General features: G+C 38.9%; 1 protein-coding gene and 1 pseudogene across 9 annotated transcripts in view; both read left to right on the top strand.

Moving 5' to 3' along the window:
* HECTD4 (HECT domain E3 ubiquitin protein ligase 4) overlaps window positions 1–15198 on the top strand; it is a 183147-nt gene that overhangs the window by 67834 nt on the left and 100115 nt on the right. For all 9 annotated transcript variants that reach the window (XR_009055223.1, XM_057747155.1, XM_057747153.1 and 6 more), the window contains exons 8-10: window positions 7048–7240; window positions 10511–10669; window positions 14448–14561. Coding sequence is in view for 8 of the 9 variants with exons in the window: in XM_057747155.1 (XP_057603138.1) it covers window positions 7048–7240; window positions 10511–10669; window positions 14448–14561 (466 nt within the window). In the remaining variant the exon portion in view is untranslated. The remainder of the gene's footprint in view (window positions 1–7047; window positions 7241–10510; window positions 10670–14447; window positions 14562–15198) is intronic.
* Window positions 12113–14391, top strand: LOC130859592 (60S ribosomal protein L36-like; annotated as a pseudogene).

The following is a 15198-nucleotide window of genomic DNA, read 5'->3' as shown; positions in this document are numbered from 1 at the left end:
AACCGGTAACATTGGTTGCCTCTGGGGAGACAGTGTAGTGGGGCAGGAATTGCTTTCCACCATTCATGTTTTTATGTGTTTTAAAAGTTTAAAAATGGGCTATAAAACAAATTTTTATTAAATTTTTATAAGAAGGAGAACTTGGTTAACAGCATTGAATTCTGTTCGAAAGTCAAGATTGAGCCTGAAAGAAGTCTTTTGAATGCAGAATATGGAGGCTGTTGGTGGCAGCCTTAGCAAGAGCTGTTGGGGGAGGCTAAGGGTGGAAGGCAGATGGAGCTGGCTGAGGAGTGAGGTGGAGAGGATGATGGCAAAGAATAGATAATTCTCTCCAGACGTTTGTTGTGAAAAAAGGAGAGAAATCCGGGGGAGGTAGTGGAGTAGACTGTGAGGACATTGAAGTGTTTTTAACTTCGTTTTTTAAAACTTAAGTTATTGAATAGATAATAAAATCATCTGCTTCAGAAGTCACAAATTATAGGGCTTAGCCATAGGCCTCCAGTGAACTGCCTGAGCCGAAACAGACCCCTCAAAATTATATATAAAATGAGGCCTTCAGATGGGATGATTCAAAGGGTTCTAGGCCTGAAATTTTTTTCCCCAGCTTTATTGAGGTATTACTGGCAAAGTTGTATATTTTTAAGATTTACAGCATGATGATGTGATGTGTGTATATTGTGAAATGAAATGATTGCCACAATCAAGTTAGTCAACATGCCCATCACCTCACAGTTACCATACTTTTGTGTGTGCGTGTGCTAAGAACATTTAACATCTACTCTCTTGGCAGATTTCAAGTATAAAATACTATATTATTAACTATAGTCACCATGCTGTATGTATATTACAGCCCCAGAGCTTATTCATCTTCTAACTGAAAGTTCATACCCTTTGACCAACATCTCCCCATCACCCCTCACCCTGGCAACTACCATTGAAACTACTGTTTCATTGAATTCAACTTCTCATCTTCCACATATAGATGAGATCATACAGTATTTGTCTTTCTCTGTGTGACTTCACTTAGCATAATGCCCTCAAGATTTTTGTTTTTTTAATTTTTATTGGAGTATAGTTGATTTATAATGTACAGATGTACAGCAAAGTAATTCAGTTATATACATACATATATACACTCTTTTTTTTAGATTCTTTTCCCATATAGGCCTTTACAGATTATTGAATAGAGTTCCCTGTGCTGTATAGTAGGTCCTTATTAGTTATCTATTTTATACATATTGTAGTGTGTGTGTGTCAATCCCAGTCTCCCAATTTATCCCTCCCCCTGCTTATCCCCTGGTAACCATAAGTTTGTTTTCTACATCTGTGACTCTACTTCTTTACTTTGCAGAGTCATGAAAAATTTTGGTTTCTAAATGGTATATATATTTGCCACATAAATGTGGCTAATGATTATTATTGGAAAGAATTAGATTCGCTGTGAATTATGATTTCACTCAGATACCTGGAAGTATTGCTAAATTTCTCTCCAACTTTAGTGATAGTTATATTGTTTTAATGTTTTAAAAATGTTGTTTTTTAAAAAGATGATATAGTTAACAAAACTCAAATGGTACAAAAGTCTCTCACCTACCCTGCCTCAAGTCCAGTTTCCCTCCCCAGAGGCGAGTAATGTTAACATTTTCTTCTCTGTCCTTTCAGAGGTGATGTGAGCACGTAGGAACAAATACACACGTATGGTTTATTTTCCTGTTTTTACATGAATGGTGACTTGTTCACATTCTTCTGCACCTTGCTCAAGTGGAGCGATGAGAGGGTTGAGTGATGAGAGGTGAAGTCAGAGAGGTAGCCAGGGCCACTTCTTGCAAACACCAGGGCCTTGCAATGTATTCAGATTTTATCTCAAGCGACACGGGAAGCTCTTGTAGAGTATTGAGCAGGATGTGGTTTTAAAAGTTCATTGTAGCTTTTGGGTCAATAATAGACTAAAGCAAGATTGAAAGGCTCTTAAAGAAACTAAACAGCTATAGAAGGGACCATATACGTTATGATCAGAAAAAAAATTAAAAACATATTTTTGGAAGCTTGAACACCACCAGTGTTCTTCCTTTGTGTCATTTTTCATGAAAAATCAGCTGAATTTGATCTACAAACTAGGCCTCTTGGTACCTGGGATCGAGGGAAAACTAAAGGCTTCAAGGATTACCTAAACTGAATAGGATCCAACTAGCTAAGTCTCAAAATGACTTCTTATTAACTCAGAATGGAATTAGATAACTAATCGTTACTATAGAAATATGGTCTTAAACTGTAATTAATGCTGAAACTATTATTGATCTAAAACAACCTCTAACATTTGGGTTGTAGATTTTCTCTGACTTTTGGGGTATCTGCTGCTGCTCAACAAACTACCCCCATAACTAAGTGACTTCAGGCAACAACGAATTAAAGGTTAACTCGACTCAGCTGGGTGATTCTTCGCCACATAGCAAAGCTGAGGTCACACCCACAGCTTCACTCAACTTGGAGCTTGACTAGGCCTGTAACATTCAAGTTGGCCTCTTCCAGACTCTCTCTCCACTGGATGTCAGTAATCTAGGTTGAGCCTCTGGACAGCATAGAGTCTGGCTTTCAGATGGGAGCTTTTCACGAGGACAAGTGCTCATCAAGCCTCTGCTTGCATCATGCTTTCTAATGGCCAAGCCCAGAGCCTGTGTGGGAGGGGGCATGAGTATGAGGACACATCATTCACCAGGGCCACCAATGTGAACTTGGAGTCACAGGCCTCTTGAAGCTCTAAGACACTTAGAATTCTGGCCTTTAGGATTATAGAATAGCTCAGGCATGGAATCTTCCTGCCTGATTTGGTTACTTGTACACTGGACACATGTTTTACATCTTCACTTCCGTTTTGCTCTGAGAGTTCTTCCTGCCCCCATGTGCTTTCTATGAACTGCTGTTCTTTAGGTATATTCAGTGACAATTTTACTGCCATTTTGCCTTGTTTATATCTCTCTCTTTTTTTTAATATCTCTTCTTAACATATGGTCAGTATAGTAATGGACACACGAGGTCCCTTTCCCCCTTTCCCCAACTGGTTTATTATTTCCTTTAAATTATGATGCGGGTGACTTGAGATGCCCTTCATTCACCCAGTGTTAGTCCAGTGCCTTGTCTGGGTTGCAGGGTAATAAGCCTTTGTTTTCAAGGCGCTTACGTTAGAGTATGGGGAGTTAGTAAGAAGGGAAACAACAAGAACAACATAATTTCAGCTGGTGACAAATGCTGGGGAGAAAGTAAAACAGGGTGAGGCGATAGAGAGTGAGGGGGTGGAGGGGAGCCACTCCAGTTTGCCTGGCAGATAGGGCCGTTCTGAGGAAGCCCACGTGAGCTGAGATGAGACTGGTGAGAAGCAGCCACACGTCCTGCTGGAGACGCAGCCAGCCCTCCCTGGCGGCCTGGGCCTGAGAGATTTCTCAGGACATGGGACTTTCAGTGCTAAAACCAGGACAGACTCAGGCAAACCAGAACTAGTCCAGTCCAGGAAGTGGGATCAGCAAGTACAGGCCTAGCGTTACAGGCATTTCGGAGGGGTGGCAGAAAGCAGTGCGGCCGAAGGGTGGTGAGAAAGGGGGAGCAGAGGCAGGCGAGGCGGGAGGTCAGCGGATGTCGGATCCTGTGGGCCTCACCAGTAGGTTGGATTTTATTATAAGTGTGTTGGGAAGCTGCTGCAGGGTTTCAAATGGGGAAGGACATGGTTTTATTTACATTTGTAAATAAATCATTGGCTGGTTTGTAGAGAGGAAAGCATATGGGGTCTGAGTGGAAATGGGAGGCCAGTTGAGAGGCTGGATGGTCATCCGGCTTGAGGTGGTAGCTTGGGCCAGGAAGGGAGCCAGAGGGAGGCTTCTCATCATTACTGACTCTGTGCTGCTTCTTACTTCTCCCAGGCTCTTCCGCTCCTTTCTAAATCAGTAGTAGCTTTTTCATCCCAAAGAGCTTATTCGCTAAGAATAGAGGCTCCCAGATTTACCACTTGGGCGCCAAAGCCCAGCCCTCCTTGCTTCCCACAGGCGCTTTTCCAGGTTTTTTTTTCAATGTTTTCAAAGTACTTGAACACAGTGGTACAATTTTTTTTCTTAAGTTATCTATTGTTTTTCTCATAGGGCCAGATTGGGTAATGCTTTTTAATCCACTGATTGGTTTTTATCTGGATGCCTTTGAAGGGTCATATTTACAGTTGTGAGACATAACTAGAGCTATACTTGGTAAAGGGTAATCTAGCTGGAGGGTGGGAATAAAACAATGTGGTAAGATGTGGATGTGTTAAATTTTAGGCAACAGTAGGCTATTTCGGTCGAAATGCCAGGGAGTGGGAGGCAGTTAGAAAAGTGGCACTAGATCTCAGTAGCAAGGATGGGGCTGTATATAGAAGTGTGGGAGTCACAACGGAGAGGTGGGATTGGATTTGGGTCAGGGCACTGATTTGTTTACTCAGCAAAGGGTCAAGTATTTACTGCGTGCCTCTGACTGCTGGAAATGTCATGGTGAAAAAGGCAGGTAGGGTCCTGACTCTCGGGGAGCCGGTATTCAGTTGGGATGAGGAAGGTAGAAGGTCAAACAATAAATGAATTAATGAGTAAGATAATTTCAGAGAATGGTAAGTGGTAAGTACTGTGCAGATAACAAAACTGGGTGATGTGCTCTAGCTTGTGGAAGGTGGGTGGGTGGAGGATATTCTTCTTTAGATTGGTAATCATTGAAGGCCTCTTTGAGGAGGTGACATTCTACCTGAGACCCAAATGATGGGAAAGAGCCAGCCATACACAGGAGGATCTAGGGTCAGAGTGTTCCTGGCAGAGGTCTTAGACACCAGAAGCTGGGTCTAATTCTAAGCAAACTCCCATTTAAGTCAGTGGAGCTGGGAATGAGCAAATAAGAGGAGAGCAAGGAGGGCAGGAACTGTCCTGGCTTTGCTCATTAGAAGAGTTCCTTACACATAGGTAAGTGTTCATGTTAAAAAGAAATTGGCTCCCCAAAGAAGTGAAAAGATATGTCCACACAAAATCTCTAACATGAATGTTCTTAGCAGCATTATTGATGACAGCCAAAGGGTGGTAACTAACCAAATATCCGTCGTGAATGTAGAAACAAGATGTAGTATTTCCTTACAGTGTAATCTTCTTTGGCCACAACAAGGAATCAAAGACTGATAGATGCTCCAACATGGATGAACCTTAAAAACATGCTGCATGAAAGAAGCTAGAGACAAAAGATCATGGAATACAATTCCACTTATATGAAATGTCATGAATAAGCATTTCATAGATAACAAAGTAATGTTTGCTTAGAGTTGATTAGGAGAATTGGTGTAATAGTTAAAGAGTACATAGTCTCTTTTTGAGGTAATGAAAATATTCTAAAATTCTTTGTGATAATGGCTGCATAACTCTGTGAATATACTAAAAACCACTGAATTGTACACTTCAAATATGTGAATTGTGTCTCGATAAAGCTATTACCAGGAAAAAAAGGAAAGAAACTGGGGTTGTGTTCTGCCACCGAGACTGAGGAAGGACAACCCCAGGGATTCTGGCAACCATGGCACAGCCCACACGGAAGTCAAGGAAGAGGCTGATTTTGGTTTTAGGTTACTCTCAGACCATCAAGAATGTCCACTTGTTAGAGGGAGCTAAGTAGCTGCAAAGGGTTAAAAAGCAGAGGTGAAGAACTAGGAACAGCATTTTCGAACTCTCTGAGAAACCCTTCCCCTTATCATTTGTAAATGTGTCATAAAAGCCTCCCCCATCAGGTGCAGCCCGCTCCGGAAACCTTGCCAACCTGTGCTCCTCAATTTGCTCTCTTTCTCTTGCCTCTTCTCTGTTACCAGCCTTTCACTTTGGACTCCTTCTTTGCTTTTTATTTGCTTCTGGAAGCCTTGCCACTTTGCGCTCCTGTTCTCTATCTCTCGTCCTGTCCACTTTTGCTGGTGGCACCTGTTTCTGAGACTCCAGACAGATCCAGGAGCCCGAGTCTGGAGGGGGCAGTGGGTACAGAGGCTGCATGAGATACATTTGAGACATTTGACAGTGAGAAGGAGTGGAGAAGAGGGATGGTATTGCAGTGGGCCACCAAGGTTTTGTTTAAGATCTCAGAGTCCTGTGAATATTTAAAACCAAGTAGAAGGAAATCAGAGAGGGAGACTTTGAGGGTGAAGGGGCAGATGGGAGATAATTGAGGGAGCAGTTAGAAAGGAGGCAGAAGTGCTTCCTCCTTAAATAACATGAGGTGAAGTGCTTCTTCCTCTGAATTAAGAGGGAAGGAAGAAATGAGGCTGGATACAAAGATTCTTGAGTGGGAAGAGAGATGAGTGGGAGCAGCTTATAGTAAGTGGTCTGGATCTTTTTAGCAATAAAGAAAGCCAGGCGGTCTGCTTAAAGCCAAACTCAGAATTTGGTGAAGGAATTTTGGAATCACCACACCAGAGATTTTGCTGGGAAATAATCACGTGATGAGGGAAGAACTGCCAAGTACCAGCAAGGATCCAGTTGAAGCTGGCATATATTTTTAGCAAAGTCTGCCTTTCTCCACAATTGCTCTGCCAATACCCGAGCAGGTGGGGCTAATGTTGACTGCTGTTAATACAGAGCGTGGATTTTAGCCACTAATTATATTTCAAGAAGACATTATCCTCATAGTTGTACTTAATAGTAAATCAAGAACTGATTGATTTGTTTTCCTCTCATCTTACTTGTACCTGTCAGAAGCTTGTAATTAGTGAGAGCTGCCTGTGGAATTCAATATAAGGAATTTTAATCAACAACCTTTCATAGAACCTATTAAACTTGGCTCATTACTTTTCAAATCCGGGCTATTATAAAAAATGAAGGCTCTCAAACTTCTCATAGCCTTCCTTTTGTTCTCAGTTTCTGTAGAGCAGTTAGGTTTTGAGATATACACCTACTCAGGTACAATTTTGGGAAATGTCTTTGAGTAACCAGATGACAATAATACACTTCTCAAGTAGAAATTTGCTAAATGAATGGAAACATATCATTTAAGGACCTCTTTTTCTTTAAATATTAGGTTGAAAATGGTGTATTTGTAGCCAGCCCGCTGCAGGAACGCACAATTCTGATGAGAAAAGAGGGAGAGTCTGCAAAAAGCATTAATGAGATGCTTCTGAGCAGACTTTCTCGCTACCGAGCGTCGCCATCCGCAACGCTGGCTGCCCTTACCGGCTCCACCATCTCCAACACCCTGAAAGAGGACCAAGCAGGTAGGCTGCCCTTCCCTTATATGTTTACCTTGTATAGGTCCATTCAGCTATACATATGCTTTAAGACTATTTTTTTAGAGCAGTTTTAGGTTCGCAGCAAAATTAAAGGAAGGTGCAGATTTCTCACATACCTCCCACCCCCTACACGCACAGCCTCCCTTGTTATCAACATGCCCCACCAGAGTGCTGCAGTTGTTACAGCTGACGAACCCACCTTGACACATTATCACCCAGAGTCCATAGTCTACCTTAGGGTTCACTCTTGGTGTTGCACATTCTGTGGGTTTGGGCAAATGCACACTGACATGTGTTCATCATAATAGTATCATATAAAGTAGTTTTATTGCCTTAAGCATCCTCTGTGCTCTACATATTCATCCCCACCCCCACCCCCCAAGCACTGGCCACCACTGATCTTTTTATTGTCTTCATAATTTTGCCTTTTCTAGAATGTCCTATAATCAGATTTAGCCTTTTCATGTTGGCTTCCTTCACTTAGTAATATGCCTTTAAGATTCCTCCACACCGTTTCATGGCTTTTTTTTTTTTAAGCTCTTTATTGGAGCATAATTGCTTTACACTGTTGTGCCAGTTTTTGAGGTACACCAAAGTGAATCAGCTGTATTTATACATATATCCCCATATCCCCTCCCTCCCGCCATTTCATGGCTTGATACATTCAGCCTGTAATTAGTGCATGCTGCCTGTGGAATTCAGGCAGTGCTTGTTATTGAGCACTTACAGTGTGCCATGCAAAGCACTTTGCTCTACATAGTTCACCTTTTTACGTCCTTCCAGTCATTGTTCATTTTTTTTTTATTCCAAGCTAATACATACTGTTAGCTGTGGACGTGAATTAGCATGAATCTGTAATAATTCAAAACAGCTCTCTCTTAAATGTAAATACCTTGTCATTACCGTTAGTGTAAATTGTTTTCATGTTTAGCATATGCTTCATGAATGTAAAAACTCACATTTAGCATCATCTTCACTAAATATATTCTTGACCAAGCAAATAAGGGGCAAACCCTCCACAAGAGAGATGGCTTTTTCTGGAATTTGGCATTTAGTGTTTGCACTTTAATATTTAAAAATAGATGATATGTTTACAGAATTTGAAAGTGAAAACAGTATAGAAAGGTATGTGCAAAGAAATCTTACTCCCACGTCCTGATGTATTCTGTATTTACCCCACCTGCCCCCTTTAGGTAGCTCTATTTATTAGTTTTTGTTTATTCTGGCAGAGTTTCTTTATGCAAAGAGAAATTAAATTGATTTAGAAAGATAAATTTATGTATTTTTATTGTCCTTCTTTTCTCAATAAGAGGTAGCTTCTAAACACACTTCTGTACTTTTGAAGTAGGCATTGTTAGCTGGAATAAGCCTTTCAGGTGTTCATAAACATGCTCTCCCAAAGTTTTAAATGACATAGTATCTGTATTATCATTATTTTTATCAGGTTTTCAAGAACCCCCAGTCAAGAACCATTATTCTTGAAGAGTTTTCATATTACATACCAACTGCATGAATTTATAACAAATCATGACCTGTAGTAAAAGATAAGGCTAGAAAAAGATGCCATGTATAGAAAAATGTATCTGAATTAATGCATGTTTAATGAATTTAATGCAGTTTTATGCTTTAATCCTTTTATACACTAAAATGTTAGGAAGAGAAAATATTTGTGATTGATTCATTTTGAGACTATCAAATTTTAAATACTGATTAGTCCATATTAGAATTTAAGGATAGTATTTTACTTCCACAGGTCTCTATTGTATCAAATATAAGTAGGGAATTTATTAATAGTTATTATAACTTGGGTATTTGAGTTATAGGAAATACTTTGTGGAAGACCGTCCTTATTACCTAAATAAACATTTTCCTGACAAGCCAAAGACTTGATCTGGGTTTGTCCCTTGGGAGAAAATTGACTACCACCGTGCACAATAGAAGTACTAAAGGAATGTTTGTTGCATAGGAAAATATGGGTGGTATCAGAAAGAGGACTCGGAAGGCAAGGGTGTATCCTGTGAAAACTGGTATCTATATTCTAAACATATGACCTCACTCTTACTTTTATGCACATTTTCTATGTATTCATTTAACATGATGTTGCTACATAGAAATTCACCAGTTATAGGCTAAGTGAACTTTGGACAATTAATTCAACATTCAGGGGGTCTAGGATTTTTTATTCTGTGATAAACTAATACCTATTACCATGTTAATAAGAGTATGTCTATTAAAAACATCTTGATGAAAATGTTATACTCATAAAGTTGCTAGTTTTTCAGTCATAGCCCCTTTTGGGTTTCTTACTTATGGAAATTTATGCTACTGGATTTATGTGCTAAATGAAGAATATACTTGTTGGAAGCTTGAAATTTTTAAAGATGGAGCTTTTTAGAACCACAAACATTCAAAGCAAATGACAGATTAGGTTTCACTTGTCTCATTTTTCTAATCTAAACCATCTGAAGATGATTTTACATCAGTGTAGGCAGTTATATTTTATACCCTGACAGCTTCCTAGGTACGACACTGATTGACTTTCTGTTGCCATCATCAGTCTTTACTAGACTAATTTATAGAAAATCCTTAAATTCACCCTACATTTTCAGATCTGCCAGCGAGCAAGGGAAATTAAAGTACATTTTTTACCTCTTGATTAGATACGATAATTATTTTCCTAATGATAGTTTATGTCACTGACCCTAAAAGAAAAAAGAAAAAGAAAAAATACATCATGGGTTATAAATCCTGCAGACATAAAAAAATTATTTTGTGATAGATACTATGAAAGCCTTTATTAACTAGTTATGGGTTGAAATTTCTGGCACATTTCATGTTCAAAGCTGTTTATAATGAATGTAATATCCCAAACCTGCTAAGAATTTGTTCTATATAAAATGAAAAGATCTCTTACTGGAGCACAGTTTCCTAGGGGGAAACATAAACAGTAGGATTCTTCTTTTATTTTGAGATTTAGTCCATGTTCATTCTTTTGAAAGATGTTTTAGATACATAAGGGCGTATTGAATACTGGGAACACCTTTGAGAAATGTTCAGATCATGTAACCAGGAGGCTTGGGCCAGGGTATGGAGCCAGATCATTATTTTTCCCTTAGCTTATTATTTCTTGCTCTATTTTCTGAATCTGAGTATATCTTTGTTAGAGTTTGGGGCCCCTCATTATACTCTAATTCAGTTTGGTAATCAAATGTGTGTGTCAGCTATTCTACTCAACATTTTCATTCCTTTTACCAGCAAATACTAGCTGTGGGCTTCCTCTAAAAATGCTCCGGAAGACGCCCATTTATACCTGTGGTACATACTTGGTGATGCTGGTCCCACCTCCAGGGGGATCAGGCAGCTCTGCCACCCGATCTCTTTTTGGTGGAACAAGTGGTTTGTCATCTTTAAAAAGTAAGTGAACTATATTTGTGACTCTTTTCCCAATTTGTCTCCAACTTTAAAATTTAAAGTTTTTCCTAATAGTGATTTTATACTTACTCCTTTAAACAGTTGTGTGCAAAAGCTCTTTGATAACAACAAAAAACCTTATCAGTATAGTTATAGGCTAAGAAGAATTAAAAATAGAATTTTTGTAGATGAAATCACTTCTGAAAAAAATTACTCGAAATAATAATGAGGTCGGGAAGATTTTAGGAAATATCTGTTGCCACTTTATTTGCTGATGACACAGCAAGAACTCTACCCACTGTAGAGCTATTAAAATAAGTCTGTGAAATGCCTTCATTTTAGGACACATAAATGAAACGCTAAACAAAAAATGTTTGGATACAGAATAATATATGCAAAAATTCATTAATTTCGTTAAGTATACATATATTTTCATAAAAGAGGGCAGCATACTATAGTAATTAAATCAATGTGATTTTGGCTTCAGAGTGGACAAATAGTGAAATCGAAAAAATACAGAATAAAAAAATTTCTTTTACATTGCCATTTTCTGTCTTTCTTACCTTAAGGACCTCATTTAACCCCTCTGAGCCTTAGTTTTCCTGCCTGTGAAAAGTAAAAGGCTAGTAGTATCTCACATAATTGTTTATCATATGCAATAAAGTAAAAGTATTTTAAAAAACAAAAACAAACCCAAAGTATTCCTTTTATATATGATAACACCTTTTTTTTAAACATTCTTTTTCCTTGAAATTTGTTTAGGCACAAAATTAAAATGTTTTAAAATCAGTTTACTTATTTTCACTTTCCAGTATTTTATATTCTATCCCCTTAAAATAATTTGCTCACAGTACTTCCATTAAAGGATTATATTTTACATTCAGATTTTTAAGAAAGCATTTCTTACCCTAATTTTAGCCTGCAGATATAAATTTGACCTCAGCAGTTCAAACAAAATCATTCACCTAATATCAACTTAACTTTTAGGCCATTTCAAGTAGTTGCACGTGTTTGGGATTTAGATACTCATAACAGCTTGAACTCTTCTGCATTTAGAATCAAATTGGTTAGACTTTTTCTCAACAGCCTATTTTCTCTAACATATGACCAGGATGCTCCCTTTAGCCCTTGGGTAAATGATGTAAATTTACTACTCTCTCTCTCTTTTTTTTAAAATAAATAACAGCTTTATTGAGTTATAACTTACATACCATAAAATTTACCCCTTTAAAGTATATCAGTTCAGTGGTTTTTAGTATATTCAGAGTTGTCGAACCATCACCACTATCTAATTCTAGAACATTTCCATCACTCCAAAAAGGTACCCCATACCCATTAGCAATCACTCCCTTTTTTTCCCCCCTTCCCCTAGCCCCTGGCATCCACCAGTCTACTTTCTGACTCTATGGATTTACCCATTCTGGACTTTTCAGATGTATGGAATTATACAATATATGTGCTTCTGTGACTGGCTTTTTTTCTTTTTTTAAACTTAAACATAATGTTTCCAAAGTTCATCCATGTTGTAGCACAAATCATTACTTCATTTCTTTTTATGGCCAAATCATATTTGATTGTGTGAATATACTCTATTGACATTTGAGTTGTTTCTGCTTTTTGGCTGTTTTGAGTAATGCTACTGTGAACATTCATGTACAAGTTTTTGCATGGACATGTTGTCATTTCTCTTGGGTATGTGTGTAGGAGTAGAATTCTGGGTCATGTGGTACCTGTATGTTTAAGCTTTGGAGGGACTGCTAAACTGTTTTCAAAGTAGCTGTACCATTTTAGATTCTCATTAGCAATGGTTCCAGTTTTTCCACATCCTCTCTGATATCTGTTGTTTTCCTTTTTTTTTTTTTTTGATAGCCATACTAGTGGGTATGAAGTGGTATCTCACTGTGGTTTTGATTTGCATTTCCCTAACAACTAATGATGTTGAACAACTTTTCTTGTGCTCGTTGGCCATTTGTATATGTTCTTTGGAGATATATCTATTCAAATCCTTTGTCCATTTGAAAATTGGGTTATTTGTCTTTTTATGGACCATTAATCATCTTAAACTCTTTTTTTTTTGGTCTTGGCATGGTTTTTTCCACTCCATTGAAATTAGCCCCATTTGATTAAAACAGGGCTTCATGGTGCCATTTTTTTCATGAGCATATAGCTTACCCAGTGATTCTATTTTAGACCAACAGAAAAATAAATGCTCAAATTTCTTCTATGTCCTGTTTCACATTGGTCACTGTGGGGGCTGCTCAGTAAGTGGAAAAAGTGGTACTTGCCTTGAGGAGCTCATAGTCTGGTTGGGAGAAATGATGTAGGTGTGTGAAACAACTAGAAAATGATATACAGTGCTGTATCACTGCCTGAACCATGGGGAGCAGATGTACGTGGTGCAGAATCAGAGAAAGAAAGGGTCATTGTCGAGTGGGGTGGAAGGGAGAGGCTTCATGAAGTTTTGAGTTGAAGTCATGAAAAATGGCTCTTATTCATGTAAGTGGCCATATGGGGGAAAGGCATATGCATGGTAAACACAATGAAAAAGAGGTTTGGAGAAGACCATTTTGTTGGTGTGCAGGACAGAATAACAGAAAATAGAAAAGAAACAAAGAGTACAGTTTAGATTATAGCTCAAGTCAGGCATGATGAGAATCCAGATTACTAGGGTGGTGGGAATAAGAGAAAGAAACTTGAGAGATAGTGCTAGAATTTCCTGTTGAAAAGTGGGAAAGAAAATATCAATAATAGCAGCTAGCCCCTTCTGCCGTGGCAGCCATTGAAGAACTGCAGCCATGGCTCTGTGCTCCCCCATGGCCATGGGCCTTAGCAAGGGCCACCAGGTGACCAAGAACATGAGCAGGCCGAGGCACAGCCCTGCGAGACGTGATCCAAAAGGTGTGCAGCTTTGCCCCTTAGGAACGGCATGCCGTGGAGCAGCATGCCAGAGTCTCCAAGAACAAGCAGGCCCTGAGGTTCATCAAGAAAAGGGTGGGGACATATATCCGTGAGGAAGAGACAGAAGCTGAGTAGTGTCCTGGCCACCAGGAGGAAAGCAGCCACCAAGAAGGACTGAGCCCCTCCACTCTGTGCACAATGAAACCTTTTCAGGAAAAAAAAAAAATAGCAGCTAGCTTATATGTGCTGGTGCAGATCCTTGACATATTTTAACTCATTTAATCTTCACAATACCTGTATAAAGTAGGTACTTTTATTATTTCCACTTTACACATGGGGAAACCAGGAGGTTCAGTCAATTTCCCAGGGTCACACAGAAGTGGCAGAGCTGAAATTCACAATCAGAACCCTAAAGCTCACGCTCGTCACCACTACACTCTCCAGTGCGAAGGGAAGAGGCCAAAGTGTCTCCAAGTTTTAGAGCCGGTGCTCGGAAGGATAGCAACTGAACTGTGTTTGAACATCCGCTAACCTTTTTTTGAGCACCAAATGTATGTAAAGTATTTCTTGTAAATGTTGTTACCTTCTGATGTTAATGATCCTAATTCTTCTCGCAATTACCCTTTGGACAATCTATATTGAAAAAACCTGTATGTAAAATTGCCATTTTGAAAATGCTCAAAAATATGGTTTCCTGTGTTGGAAGAGACTTTATGACAGTTTTCTGTTTGTGGTCTTTATGTGTGTCTTTTGTCTCCTCATTGTTACCACCAATAGACAACAGAAAAAGATGTGGTTCTCATGAAAGTCTTGTTAAGAGGCTAAAGTTTAAGCTATTTAAGCTATTTAGGCTTATTAAACTGCTTAATGTTTGTTTCTGAAGTCCTAGCCTCTAGCTTGGTGTATAATATTTCGGATGGTCAATTCACAAGTCGTGCCGATCTCATAGATGCTGCTGGAAGCTCATTGGGGCGTGGTGCTCTTGTACCAGGATTGGGTAAGAAATAAATGCCCACATTGATGTTCCTTGGAAAATTCAAAATTTTAGCAGTTTCTCTCAAAAAATCTTGCCAATTCTCTATGATATTCTAGTTTCCTTGAAAGAAATTTTTTATGCTACTCTTTAATTGTGAGGATTAATGTAAGAAATTGTCATATGTGAAACTCCTCTGCTAAATTACTGTTGAAGATACTGTCCATTAGGTTGTGTGATGTGCCTGTAACAAATTCTTCTTAAAGTTCATGCCATAAAAAGGTTTCTTTCCCCTAAGGGATTAGTGTACATCTTATTGTTAGAAACTGAGCATTATGTAATATCCTGGATTTTCTCTTTGTCTTGGCACCTAGGAAGTTCATATTTAAGTTTTGGGCTCAGTTACTAAGGCTTTTACTGTGTGTTAGTGTTAATTAGTCCTATTGTACCTGGGTTTTAATGTAAGCCACTTAAATCCTTTTTGGAATTAAAAAGGTCACATGTAAGTCAGTTACTAAAAACTTTCTATTCCGTGAGACTTACTGCATTCACATATGCGTTAAGCCAAGCAGACATTGAATCCTGCCTTCCTGCTGAGCCCCAGTCTCATGCTTTGCCAGCACTGAGGAGATGTGGGATGTGGCTTGCCAGCATTGGGGAG

Source organism: Hippopotamus amphibius, chromosome 8 (assembly GCF_030028045.1).
Source record: "Hippopotamus amphibius kiboko isolate mHipAmp2 chromosome 8, mHipAmp2.hap2, whole genome shotgun sequence".
NCBI lineage: Eukaryota > Metazoa > Chordata > Mammalia > Artiodactyla > Hippopotamidae > Hippopotamus > Hippopotamus amphibius.
This window is presented reverse-complemented; position numbering and strand designations above follow the sequence as displayed.